The 12,960-nt window shown below is 38.9% G+C and overlaps 1 protein-coding gene and 1 pseudogene across 4 annotated transcripts in view; both read right to left on the reverse strand.

Moving 5' to 3' along the window:
* The window catches only part of WDR19 (WD repeat domain 19), a 107,000-nt gene that overhangs the window by 61,661 nt on the left and 32,379 nt on the right, over window positions 1–12,960 (reverse strand). For 3 of the 4 annotated variants that reach the window (XR_002143878.2, XM_019805882.2, XM_019805883.2), the window contains exons 8-14: window positions 11,714–11,826; window positions 11,272–11,445; window positions 3,940–4,010; window positions 3,326–3,498; window positions 3,119–3,254; window positions 2,154–2,260; window positions 1,296–1,418 (exon numbers count right to left, since the gene is read on the reverse strand). Coding sequence is in view for 3 of the 4 variants with exons in the window: in XM_019805882.2 (XP_019661441.2) it covers window positions 1,296–1,418; window positions 2,154–2,260; window positions 3,119–3,254; window positions 3,326–3,498; window positions 3,940–4,010; window positions 11,272–11,445; window positions 11,714–11,826 (897 nt within the window). In the remaining variant the exon portion in view is untranslated. The remainder of the gene's footprint in view (window positions 1–1,295; window positions 1,419–2,153; window positions 2,261–3,118; window positions 3,255–3,325; window positions 3,499–3,939; window positions 4,011–11,271; window positions 11,446–11,713; window positions 11,827–12,960) is intronic. The other variant, XM_011232244.3, reaches the window with a different exon arrangement.
* Window positions 4,019–8,822, reverse strand: LOC109490546 (annotated as a pseudogene).

Consider the following 12,960-nt stretch of genomic DNA (forward strand, 5'->3'; position numbering starts at 1 on the left):
TGAGGGACTTCAGAGGGGAGGGCGGTGGGGGAATGGGTAGTAAGCAGGGCACGTATTGCATGGTGCACTGGGTGTTATACGCAACCAATGGAGCATCGAACTTTACATTGGAATCCAGGGATATACTGTATGGTGACTAACATAATATAATAAAAAATCATTTAAAAAAAAATAAATAAACTGTCCTGTCTCATACAAATGTGTTATATTTGCTATTATTTACCATATCCCTTACCGCTTTACCTGATACATGAGACCTACCCTACTGGTATATATTAACAAATAGATGATTATTTTAGGTTGAAATTAAATTTCAAATCTCTCTTATGGCAATAAGCATGTTTTAAGACTTTTTTTTTTTTTTTAGAAAACAGTTTAATGTGAGAAAATGAAACTTTTGAAACAGTGAATAATTGTTTTTCTAATGTGGAAAACAGTGCCCTTTCTACCTTTACTAAATTTTTTAGAGATTGAACAGACAACAGGTATGATATGCTTTGAAAAATCTTTGAAAACTTTTTACAAATGTTAAGATGCTATTACTATTATTATGTTTTATGTCCATCTGGCTAGTGTCATATTTAGAGGTATAGGGTACTGGTGGTCCAAAAGACCAAAAGATTGAGGCGCCTGGGTGGCTCAGTCTGTTAAGCGTCTGACTCTTGATTTCGGCTCAGGTCATGGTCTCAGGGTCATGAGATTGAGCCCCACATCAGGCTCCACACTGAGCATGGAGCCTGCTTAAGATTCTCTCTCTTCCCTGCCCCTCTCCCCCCACAGCTCATGCTCTCTCTCTCTAAAAAACAAAACAAAACAAAACAACAACCAAAAGATTGAAGTGGGATTCTCGATATTCAATTAATTTGACTATTTATTAAATGCCTACTTAATGTAGGCACTGGAGATCTAAAGTTGGATAACATACCTTATGTTCATCACCAAATTAAATCCTTAAAGCATCTAGATAAGGAAAACGAGGCTTGGAATGCGTTAAGTAGCACCCAGCAATTAAGAGAACTGGCATTTGAGCCCAGATTTTCCAGACTCGAAAGTCTGCTCTTTTTACTCTGCCAACAAAATTGCTTATATAATCACAAAAGCACTTGCTACTAGCAAATCATGTGACTTATGTGCTGTATATAAGTGTATATATAATGTAATGTATATATGCTACATACATACCTCTATATATATGTATATATTGTGTATATATTTTATATATATATACGCATAGATAATACAAAGTAAAAATTAGAAATTCCCCTATGTTCTATACCAAAGAAGCGAATACGCACATCTGTACCATAGATGAGGAAATCCCCAGTTAAGGCATGGCATAAAATACGGCACTTATCATCCACTGCTGGGAAAAGCCGAGTCTCACGTTCTTCTTGAGCATCCAAGATTTCACTTTCTATCTAAAACATAAAGAATAACAGTAGCTCACAGATTTGAGTAAAGCTGGTCTGCACCATCTAGGAAGATAGGGGAGCGTTGTCTTCTTAAGTTGGATGAAACATTCAGACTCATCAGACTACCCGTCTATTGAGAAAGACATCAGACAGGAACCACAGCTTGCCTGCAGGGCAGCATCAAACATCCCACGTTAGTGGGAACAATCTTTGTAGCAGGCTCTGCAGGGGTCTGGTAGCTTTTCTCTTTGGTTTCCCAGAAGCGAAGGGCCAAGAAATACATGTAAGCGATGCCCCCTTGTTTAGAAGACCCACATTTTAGGAGCCAATATCTTTTGTACAATTTAATAGGTATAGTTTCAAGGATCCCCACAAGTGACGTGCCCAAATACGTAAGTCAATTCATGGCAGGAAGCCCAGATATAGAATGTTCCCATCAGTTTTTAATGTCCCACTAGGTGCAGTTTACCAACAGGGTCATTTTTACCATGGCACTATTGTGAGTAGCACAGTTGACACTCTGTTGGGTTTCTTAGGAACAGACCAAGTTAACTGAGCATCTCATGCAGAAGGGTAAAGAATTTTGTTAGTCCTTTATCCACACCTGGCTTTCCAGTTAGTCTGTGTGCAGCTGCTTCCTGAACAGAGTTCTTGGTATTATGACATTAGGCTGTTTATCATCATCACTCATCTGAGTCATCACGAGGCCCACGGGCTCCAGGACGTCAACGTTATACTTACCAAATGCAACTGGACTTTGCCTTCAAAAAGCGCAGCAGCATAGTCAGAATGAAGGCAAACGCTGGCAACTGTCCCCAGATATTCCACATCTTTCAATTTCTTAACAGCTGTAGCAATAAAAAAAACACATACACATTAAAATGTAAATAAAATTACATTAAAATTGGCAACTAATTTTTAAGATGGGTGTCTTTTTAAGGATATTCTGAATCTACAATTTTTATTTTAGGCATTCTAAAGAAAATCCGTAGCTGTCATACAAATTTGCCTTCAGGAATTCCCTAATGATTCACATGAAACAAAGGAACGGAAAATAAAATTACATGTGAAACCACCAGAAATTTCACTTTAGTGACAATAAGCTTAACGGTGTAGTCTGAGGCTAAATCTCCGGCTGGCTCTACTCCTGAGGGATGTCTGACCTCTGGTGGGGAGGAGAAGAAAAAGCCAGGCTCCCTTCAGATGCTAATGGTCATAATGTAAAGAAAAGGAGGGGGGAGGGACCCAACTACCTGACCTAAGGACTGCCTAAGAAAGTCACTGTGCAAAGATGGATCACAACATTTTATTTCAGTTAGTTTTCCTCACTACCCTTGACCTCTTACGTGTAGGCGAATCCTCATTTTCCGGACGAAGTCTTCTTAACCAAGGCTCGGAGGGGTAAAGAATTTGTCTGCAGCCACCCGGCTCCAAGAGGCAGCAGGCGAATTTAAACTCAGGGCCTAATTCTAAAGGTCAGACTTTTCCCACTATACCACGCTGTGCTCACTATAAAGGTAAAGAATAAAATCTTTCCAAAAATTATGCAAAATTTTTAGAGGATTCACAAAACTGTTTAAGCTTCTTAAGAAAGAGCTGAAGGAAGAGTGTGAAAGACCTGGTCTTCAAAGAAAGTTTCAATGCTTCCCAAATAATAACAGAAATTATATGCTAGATAAGAAGATGACAACTGCACTGAGACTTGCCATTCTCTCCAAGGACATAAAACCAAGCGCGATTATTCATCCCCACGGCCAGATGATAAAGCCCGACTGCTACGAAGTTGGGCTCCACGTCCACAGAAACTGTGATTGGCAGCTCCTGTAATATAGGAAAGGAACACTAGCAAGTCAACTGCTACAGCTGCTTTGATTTTACTAATAAATAAAATCAAAATAACACTATTTTCCTACTCCTTCAACAGGATTGGCTACAGTGACTTCGAGGAGGGAGGTGAGGTATGCAATCCTTGTGCTGCAGGCATCCCCGAGTATGGGCAGCTTGGTCAAGAAAACATGCAGCGAGCCCCTTTGGGTAGACAGTGCCAGCAACTGGCCATCATCTGTCCAGGACAAGGTGCCCAACCCTGAAATAATTGACAGAATAAAGGATCAATCAAAAACAAGTAATAAGGTTGCAGGCAAACAAGCAAATATTTTCATATAAGCTGCAGACACATAAAAATCTTCAAGTGTTGTCTTTAATAGTTTAGTCTACACAGAGTAAAAACTCACCATGGACAGGCATGTGAACATGAGCATTGATTCATTCAGTAGTGGCTTAAAGGGAAAGTGTGTAAGAATTTAGGTTTTATAAATGAAATTGAGATTAAATTCACTACAAATCTTTAGATCAAAGTGGACTTACAGCCTTCTATAATTACTAAAATAAGTAAGTTATTTTAGGGAACTCTCATGAAGGGCGTTAATTTTATTCCTCCTATAATGAATGCAAATCAAATAATAATAAAGACATCACTCTGTAATTGCAGTGATAAAATGTCACTCTGCTTCAGAAAAATCAGTACCTTTATTTTCATCATCCAGGTTGATTATAGCATACATGTCTTTTAATTCTGCCAAGTCATGAATTTTAATGCTGAAAAATGAAAAAAATATGTATATTGTAAACATAAGTGTTAATTAAAATTGTTTCGTTCACAAAAAATTGGAAGCTACAAAACAGGTCGGTGTTCTCCAAAAAGGGATGCATAGAATAATCTATTGGGTCAAGGTAAGAAAATACCAGAATTTCTGTACTTATACTTTATCTTAAACAATATCCGTTTGGGGCATGGTAGTTGTGCCTGGCTTAATGTTCTGATCTATAGTTTCAGGAACATGATCTGGATGTACCAGCTGGAACATTCACCCACTGAAGGACATCTGGATTATTTCTAGTTTTGTACTATTACAAATAAAGCCACTGTAAACATCCATACTCAGGTTTTTCTGTGAATGTAAGTCTTCATGTCTCTGGGGAAAATGGCCAGGAGTGAAACTGCTAGGTCGTATGGTAATTGCATGTTCAGTTTGTTTGTTTGTTTAAGAAACTGCCAAACTGTTTTCCAAAGTAGCTGTTACCATTTTACATTCCTACCAGCAATGCATGAGTGATCTAGGTTCTCTTCATCCTTCTCAGCATTTGATGCTATCACTATTTTTAATATACTAATACTGTGTGTTTCTCCATTTATTTGGGTCTTCTTTGACTTCTTTCAGCAGCATTTTGGTATTTTTAGCACAAAGACCCTGTACGTGTTTTGTTACGTGTATATCTAAGTATTTCATTTTCTTTGGAGTGATTAAAAAAGGCGTATTTTTAATTTGGTTTCCACATGTTTGTTGTTAGTATATAGAACTGTGATTGATTTTTTGTGTGTTGATCTTGCGTCCTGAGACCCTGCTGCACTCACTTACTAGTTTTAATTCTAGGTGTTTCCTGTTTGTAGATTCCTTGAGATTTTCTATATAAGCAATCATGTCATCTGCAAATAGAGATGGTTTTACTTTTCTCTTCCCAATCTGGATGTGTCTTATTTTTCTTGTCTTACTGCAGTGGCTAGAACTTCTGATGTTAGGCTGCATTACAGTAGTGAGAGTAGGTATCCTTATCTTGTTACCAATCTTAGAGGGCAAGCACTCAGTCTTTCACCATGAACTATGATGTTAGCTATAGGTTTTTTGTAGATATTTTTTATCAAGTTGAGGTAATTCCCCTCCATCCCTAACTTACTGAGATTTTTTATCATGAATGGATGTTGGATTTTATGAAATATTTTGTGCATGTCAACTGATATGATCAAACAGTTCTTCAGCTGTTGATATAGTAACTTTGTTGATTTTTTAATGCAAATAAGCCTTATATACTTGGAATAAATCCCACTTGGTCATGAGATATAATTCTTTTCATATATTGGGGAATTCAGTTTGCTAAGTTTTGTTGAGGATTTTGTGTCCAAATTCATGAGAGAGATTGGTCTCTAGTTTTTTTGTTTGTTCTTGTTGTTTTTTGCTTGCTTTTGTTTTTTTTTATTCTTTGATTTTGGTAAAACGGTAATACTAGCCTTATAAAATAAGTTGAGAAGTATTCCCTCCACTTTTATTTTCTGAAGAGATTTTGTAAAATTGGTGTGAATTCTTTTTTTAAATGTTTGGCAGAATTCTCCATAGAAACCATCTGAGCCTGGAGATTTTTCAAAGCTTTAAAATTATTTTTCAATTTCTATAAGAATTACAGGGCTAATTCAGATTATCTGTTTCATCTGGGTTGAGTTTTGGTAGTCAGTGGTTTTTGAAGAATTTTTCCAATCTTCCAAGTTGTCAAACTTCTGAGTTACCTGTAGTATTCCTTTATAATTCTAAAGTTGTAGTATTCCTTTATTACCCTTTTAATAGCTTCCAGATCTGTAGTAATATTCCTGTTCCATTCCTGATATTGGCAATTCATTTCTTTTTAATTTGTCATTCTTGCTAGAGGTTTATCAATTTTTTTAAATTCCAGATTTTTTTCCTATTCTATTTTCATTGTCATCAGCTTCTGCTCCTTATGATTTTATTCCTTCTGCTTTACTCTTACTTTGCTTTTTTTTCCTAGTTTCTTGAGGTAGGAACTTTGATTACTGAGATTTTTTCCTTTGTATATATAAGCATTTAATACTATAAGTCTTCTCCTCAGCATCGCTTTAGCTGTATCTCATATTTTGATATGTTGCATTTTCATTTTTATTTAGTTGTATGAGGTTTTTTTTTTGTCTTTTAAACTGCTTTGTTAACTTCACAATATATAATGAGCATCTTGCCATGCAATAGGGTAAAACTCCCCTGCTGACAGAATCTTACAGATTGAGGCAAAATACAACATTCAATTAGAAGCTGGTCATAGGAGACCCACAAGAGACATGTAACACCAAAAGGTTTACAACAAAGGTACACTGAGAACTCTAAGTTTAGGAAGCAGGTGTGTCTTCCTTATTAACTTCAGGGAAAACATCAGGGATTCAAGGCATCAGGCAAAACTCCTCATGATGGTCATGGTGAGGTTGGTCAATGCTAACTGCCCCCAGACTATGACAGAATTGCTTTGCCTTCAGCTGTCTCACCTCCCCAGCCCCCTAATCCTTTCCATATTCTCTTCTCTCATCCTTGCCTATGGTTCTCCAAGCCTCTGAATCATGACCCATCTATACTGCGGGATGGGCTGCCTAACAAGGAGCCACCTATGAATTAACTCTAGGCACACAACAGTCACCAGCTTCCAAAGGAAGGGCCAAGGGCTCTCCTTTACTAGCAACGTACTTCTCAACCTTTTTTTCATTTTCCTGGTTGGCATTGTCCATGTTGAGACTTTTTACTGCTTGTTCCTCTTTGGACACCACTGATCCTGGTTCCATCCTTGCAGTCTCCTGCTCTTCTCGATTCTCACTGTCAGTGAGCCGAGGTGACACTTACACCTGCACACACTTAGACCTTCTACCCTTTGGAGTAGCTCCTGCACATAAGCCCTCAGGGCAACTGGAGCAAGAAGGGAATGAACCAAGGCCAGGTCTGATGCTAGAGCGAGGTGTGCGAGTCGGCATTGGCAGGTCACGATTTAGTTCTATGTATTTTTAAATTTGCTTTGAGATATACTCATGAATTATTTGGAAGTAGGTTAATTTCCAAGTGTTCATTGAATTTCCTGTTGTTTTTCCGTTACTCATTTTAAGTGTGATTACATTATGGCCAAGGAACATATTTTGCATGACTTCAATTTAAATTTGTTGAGGTTTCATGGGCCACGATATGGACTATCTTGGTGCACATTCTATGGCTGCATAGAAAAAACATGTATTCTGTTGTTGGGTGGAATGTTCTATAGATGTCTGTTAGGTCTAGTTGGTTGACAGTGCTGTCCAAGTCTGCTGAGAGTTTAGCAAAGCTACTCCATGGTACTGCTGCCTCAGCATCCATTCTGTTTGGCCAAGTGGCCTGTGGTGACCTTACACTAGTCCCTCCTGCGAGTGCATGACCTAGAGAGTCACAAGCAAATGTAAGATCCTGATGTGACTTCCCCAAAAGCCTTGTGATCAACAGTCTCCCCTGCCTCCCAGCACCTACCTGCCTTATGTGCCCCTAGAATAAGATCTCTGGGGCTTGCCAAAACTCTACTCTTTTGGTTAGAATTGACCAATCTGGCCTTAGCCTGGGAACCCTAAAGCAGTCTATCCAGGAACCCTATTTTTTTTTCATGAACCCTATAAAAAGCATGTGCCCCTAAATCTTTTTGTCTGCACTGTGCCTTGACCCCTCTCTTAGGCCCCCCAAGACATGCCAGTTACTTCCTCCAAGACCTGTGAATAATGAACGGCCTATTTCGATTCTTCTTGTTGTGTGTTGCTGAACCACAGCCCATGATCTGGCACCCCGTGCTCCACTTCGTAAGTGTCAATTTGACACTTCTATGTCCTTGTTGATCTTCTAGTTGTTCCACATATGTCCTTGTTGATCTTCTAGTTGTTCCATATATTATTGAAAGTGAAGCCCTGAAGACTTCAACTATTATTATTGTCTATTTCTCCCTTTAATTCTGCCAGTTTTTACTTCATCTATTTTGGGGCTCTGCTGTTAGGTGCATACTCATTTAGCATTACTACATCTAGTCAATATGCAATACGCCTCTTAATCCCTGGTAATTTTCTTTGCTGATACCCACATAGCCACCCAACTCTCCTCTGGTTAATGTTTAGATGATCTTTTTCCATCCTTTTACTTTTTACCTAGTTATTTCATTATATCATTACATTGAAGTGAGTTTCAACAGATAATAAGGTCATTTAAAAATTCTATTTTAATAGTCTATGTCTAATAGCCTTGTCATTTACACATTTAACATAGTTAATTGATCTGTCTGAACTTAAATCTACTGTTTTATTGTTTTCTGTTTGTCCCTTTTGTTCCCGGTCCTCCTTTCCTGCCACTTTTTAGATTTGAACATTTTTCAGTATACCATTTTAATTGACCTATTATTGTGTTTTTGTATATATCTCTGCATATTTTTAGTGGTTACTCTAGATTATAAATACATATTTAATCTCTCATAAGCTCTTTAGAAGCAATATTTTACTAGGCTACACGGGAGCTCGATTCCAGGACCCTGAAATCATGATCTGAGCTGAAGGCAGATGCTTAACTCACTGAGCCACTCAGGCGCCCCTACCCGCTCCCCTTTCTGTTGTGCTTGTCTTACGTACTGCATCTTAAACACTGAACACACTATCAAACAATATCATAGTACTTTCAACAGCCACATATGTTAAAGATCTCAAAAGAAAAAAAATGATCTATTTACCATTTCTGCTGCTCTTCTTTTTTTTTAATTTTATTTATTTTTGAGAGACAGCATGAGCCGGGGGGAGGGGCAGAGGGAGAAGCAGACTCCCCACTGAGCAGGGAGCCCGACCCGGGACTTGATCTCAGGCCTCGATCCCAGGACCCAGGGATCATGACCTGAGCCAAAGGCAGATGCTCAACCAACTGAGCCACCCAGGCGTCCCACTCTTCCTTCATTCTTGATGTCCCTAATTTCCTTCTGTCATCTGTTTTCTTCCATCTGAAGAACTTCTAGCAATTAGAGCTGGTCTGCTAGCAATAAATTCTCTTCCTTTTTCTTCATCTGAGAAGGTTTCCATTTCACTTCATTCCTGATGGGTACTTTCACTGGGTAATGAATTTCAGCTGACAGTTCTTTTCTTCCAGTACTTTAGAAAGTCATGATGCTTCCTTCTGGCCTTGATGGCTTATGGTGAGAAATCCATGGTCATTTAAAATGTTGTTCGTTAGCTGTTTTCAAGGTTTTTTCTTTGTCTTTAGTTTTTTGTTTTGTTTTGTTTTAGACAGAGAGAGACAGCCAGCAAGACAGGGAACACAAGCAGGGGGTGTGGGAGAGGAAGAAGCAGGCTCCCAGCAGAGGAGCCCGATGAGGGGCTCGATCCCAGACCGCCAGGATCACACCCTGAACTGAAGGCAGAGGCTTAACGACTGAGCCACCCAGGCGCCCCTCTTCGTCTTTAGTTTTTAGCAGTTTGATGATGATGTGTCTGAGCTAGGTTTTTGGGGACTTATCCTTTTAAGGATTTGCTGAGCTTCTACAATAGATAGGTTTATGTCTTTTGCCAAACGTGAGACGTTTCCAGCCATTATTTCTGAGACTCCTGTGACATAAATGTTAGACTTTTTGGTTTTGTTTCATAGGCCCCTGAGGCTCTTGTTTATTTTTTTTCAATCTTTTCCTTCTCTGTGTTCAATGGGATATCTCTATCGGTTTATCTTTAAGTTCACGGACTCTTTGTGATCTCCATTCTATTAAGTACACTGCATTAATTACATTTTTCAGGTCTAAAAACTTCCATTTAATTATTCTTTAGAGGTTCTATTTCTTTTCTAAGACAGTATTTCCATCTGTTTCAAGAACGCTAGCCCTTATCTCTTGGGGCAAGTTTATAATAGCTGGCACCTGCATCATCTTGGCACTGGCATCTTTTGATTTCCTTCTCCTAAGTGAGTTGAAATTTTCCTGATTGTTTTTATGTCAGGTAACTTTAGGTTATATTTTGGACATTCTGAACATTACATTTGAGACTCTTGCATCTTGTTTAAATCCCACGGAGAAGGTTTGTTTGTTTGTTTGTTTGTTTTTAGCAATTAACCCAGTTGGATTCAGGCTAGGAGTATCAACCAGCCTTCTGTGGGATGTAGTTTCAATGTCAGTTCCACTTTCAAAGGCTTTGCAGTTGTATTTGGATACGTCTCTGTTTGGCCTACTTTGTGGTCCATAGGATTTGCATTATGATCTATCCCTCAGAGTTCAGTTCTCAAAGTCTTTGGTATCTTTAAGGTGAGATACACATATATAGCTCAGAAGTGAACCTGGGAGTTCATAAATATCTTTAGAGGGTTGCTTTCCAGAGCTCTTTCCTCTCTAGGATCTCCCTGGTGTGCTCTGATTCTCTGGGGCTCCCCTTTTTGGTCTTCCAGCAGCAAAGCTGGGGCTCTAGTTACCCTGTAGTGCCTCGTCCTTCCACAACTGTACCCATACCTATGGCCAACCAGTGTCAGGGCAGAGAGAAAAATAAGCAACAGGATTTGCCCCACTTCCTGGGACCATAGCTCCTCTACCTGGAGGAAGGTTACCCTCTGTCAGAGTTGCAGGTGTCTGCGGGTCCTTCCTGTCATTGTTTTTGCTGCCATGAAGAAGTTGCTTGGTGGCTGGGGCATGAAAGAACAAAGAAAGAAAAAGAAAGGAAACTGGGAGATGGACCCAACTCTAAGTGTTAGAGGATTTCTCTTGCTCACAACCTGAGCCAGAACCAGAGGGCTTCTCTTGGAGCTCTGCTGTTTATGCTCTGGTGTCTACTTTCAGATTTTGGTTGCCTTGAGTCTTGAGAGGCTGGAAGACAAATGGGAGACTCCTCACTGGTCCGGTGGTACTTGACATTCTGCTCTTCTTCTTCTTCAGTCTGCCTACTATTTACTTTTCAGAGTCCTTAAATAGCTCTTCCATGCCTTCTGCCCAGGTTTTATAGTTGCATTCAGTGAGAGGGATAGGGTAGACCGTACTGACTCCACATTACCTGGAATTACCTATTTTAAGATTGATTTCCAAGCATTCTCCATTTCAGGTTTTGCAGTTAGTATACATATAGCATTTTAGGTTTTGCCCTGCGTGTTACAGCAGGAATCTTAGAAATTTTCAATTGCAAACATGTTTTAAGAGTGTAGGAGAGTACTGTTGACAGATTCATATTAGCTATCAAAGTCTTGTTGAATCTCTTAAATATTCCTTACGTAAGCTTTCCTAGGAATTTTTGAATATACCTTACCAATTATCACCACATGTAGCAGCTTTATTAAGGGTCTGTGATACCGCAATACAGGTTAGACTATCCTTGTGGTCACGAGCCTGAAGTATCTCTTGACCAATCTCTCGAATATGAGTGGAGATGACCACAAAAATTCCACGTGAAAAACCAATCATGATGTAGCCATCACCATACCTATAGTAACAAAGGCAACGACACAGTAAAAGAATGGTTAACTATCATCGGCAATACAGTAAATAAGTAAGTAGATTAGAACTAAGGAACTACAAAATATAATTTGTCGAGGGCCAGATAATATGCTACGTAGTTTCACATATTAAGTTATAGTCTATAAACTAGAAAATGTTACACGTAGAAGTGAAAATGTTAGGGGCAAAAATTAAATACGATTAGTAAGGAAAAACACATGGATATCTTTTGGTAATGAGCTTCTTGTGCATACCAGCTATAGCAGACAATGTTCCCATAGCACTGCTGAAATTCCAGATCAATTGGGTTATCTGGCTCATTCAGATTATAAAGAAACAGAGTTTTCTTGCCAACCACCACACTGATCTGCCAGAAAAGATGAAGAGATTGTGAAATGAACTACCCAGTACTTCATGAAGACCAATAAGCAAATTCAAATAGCTGAACCTAATATATGAAAACAATAAGCCAAGTATACATTACATGTTATAACCAATACAATAACAATGTGACTTTAAAAAATACATTGTACTAATATACAGTCTGGGAAGGGTCCTTGGCTTTACACATATCCACCTTTGAGAAATACACTAAAACAGCTGGGTGGATTAGCTTCTTAAAATGCTCTCTGCCTCTCATTAGAGTACTGCGCAGTGCGGGACTGTGAGGCTGACACAGTTCCGCTGAAACTGAACGCACGTTCGGAGTACAGAGCATCTTCCATCCTAACAGATCATTCTGATTTTGAGCCATCGGGGATTACAGTCCACACTGGTGGATAACTGAGCTTGGCTTTTTGCATCGCTCTTTCCATCACCTGCAGGTCACTGGTCAGTGTGGCTAGACTAGCGTCCCTCTGTAACACACACAAATCAATACTGAACTGTAATTCTCAGTAGAAGGTTTAACTGTGTGAGGGAGAGAAAAGAGTGTATTACTTATTTGGGCTCATTAAGGGTGATGGATTTCTATATGTCTACACTTTGACATAGTTCCTTGATTCTATCAATTATAAGTCACTATTGAGTTAATAATAGCTCTTTAAAGAAATAGAAACATTATTTCACTTAAATATATTTATATTAATTGTGAAAATCATCTGGATTTCAGGATAATAAAATGTGGCAGGAAAAATGCATCTAAGATGTTAACGAAAACTACAATTTCCAGAGTTCTGGTCACCACCTCTAAGAGAGTGAAAATGAAAATGAAAAATCATATAGAAATCAATACTTCTGTTTATAAAGGCACTTTCACTGGTTTTGCACAAGAAGGAGAAGAGCAACACCAGCTGTAGTAGGAAGATGTCCTCCTTTGCTGTGACAGCAGGTAGCTAGCTGCTGTCGGCAGCAGCAAAAGCAACATATGCCGCAGACACTGGAGCCTGTACTGACTGAATAAATGACAGACCGTAATCTATTTATCACTGTACATTCTGAACCATTCTAGAAAAGGAGAAAGTATAGTGTACACAATTATCAAAGTAACTTGGCCATGGAT

Source organism: Ailuropoda melanoleuca, chromosome 11 (assembly GCF_002007445.2).
Source record: "Ailuropoda melanoleuca isolate Jingjing chromosome 11, ASM200744v2, whole genome shotgun sequence".
Taxonomy (NCBI): domain Eukaryota; kingdom Metazoa; phylum Chordata; class Mammalia; order Carnivora; family Ursidae; genus Ailuropoda; species Ailuropoda melanoleuca.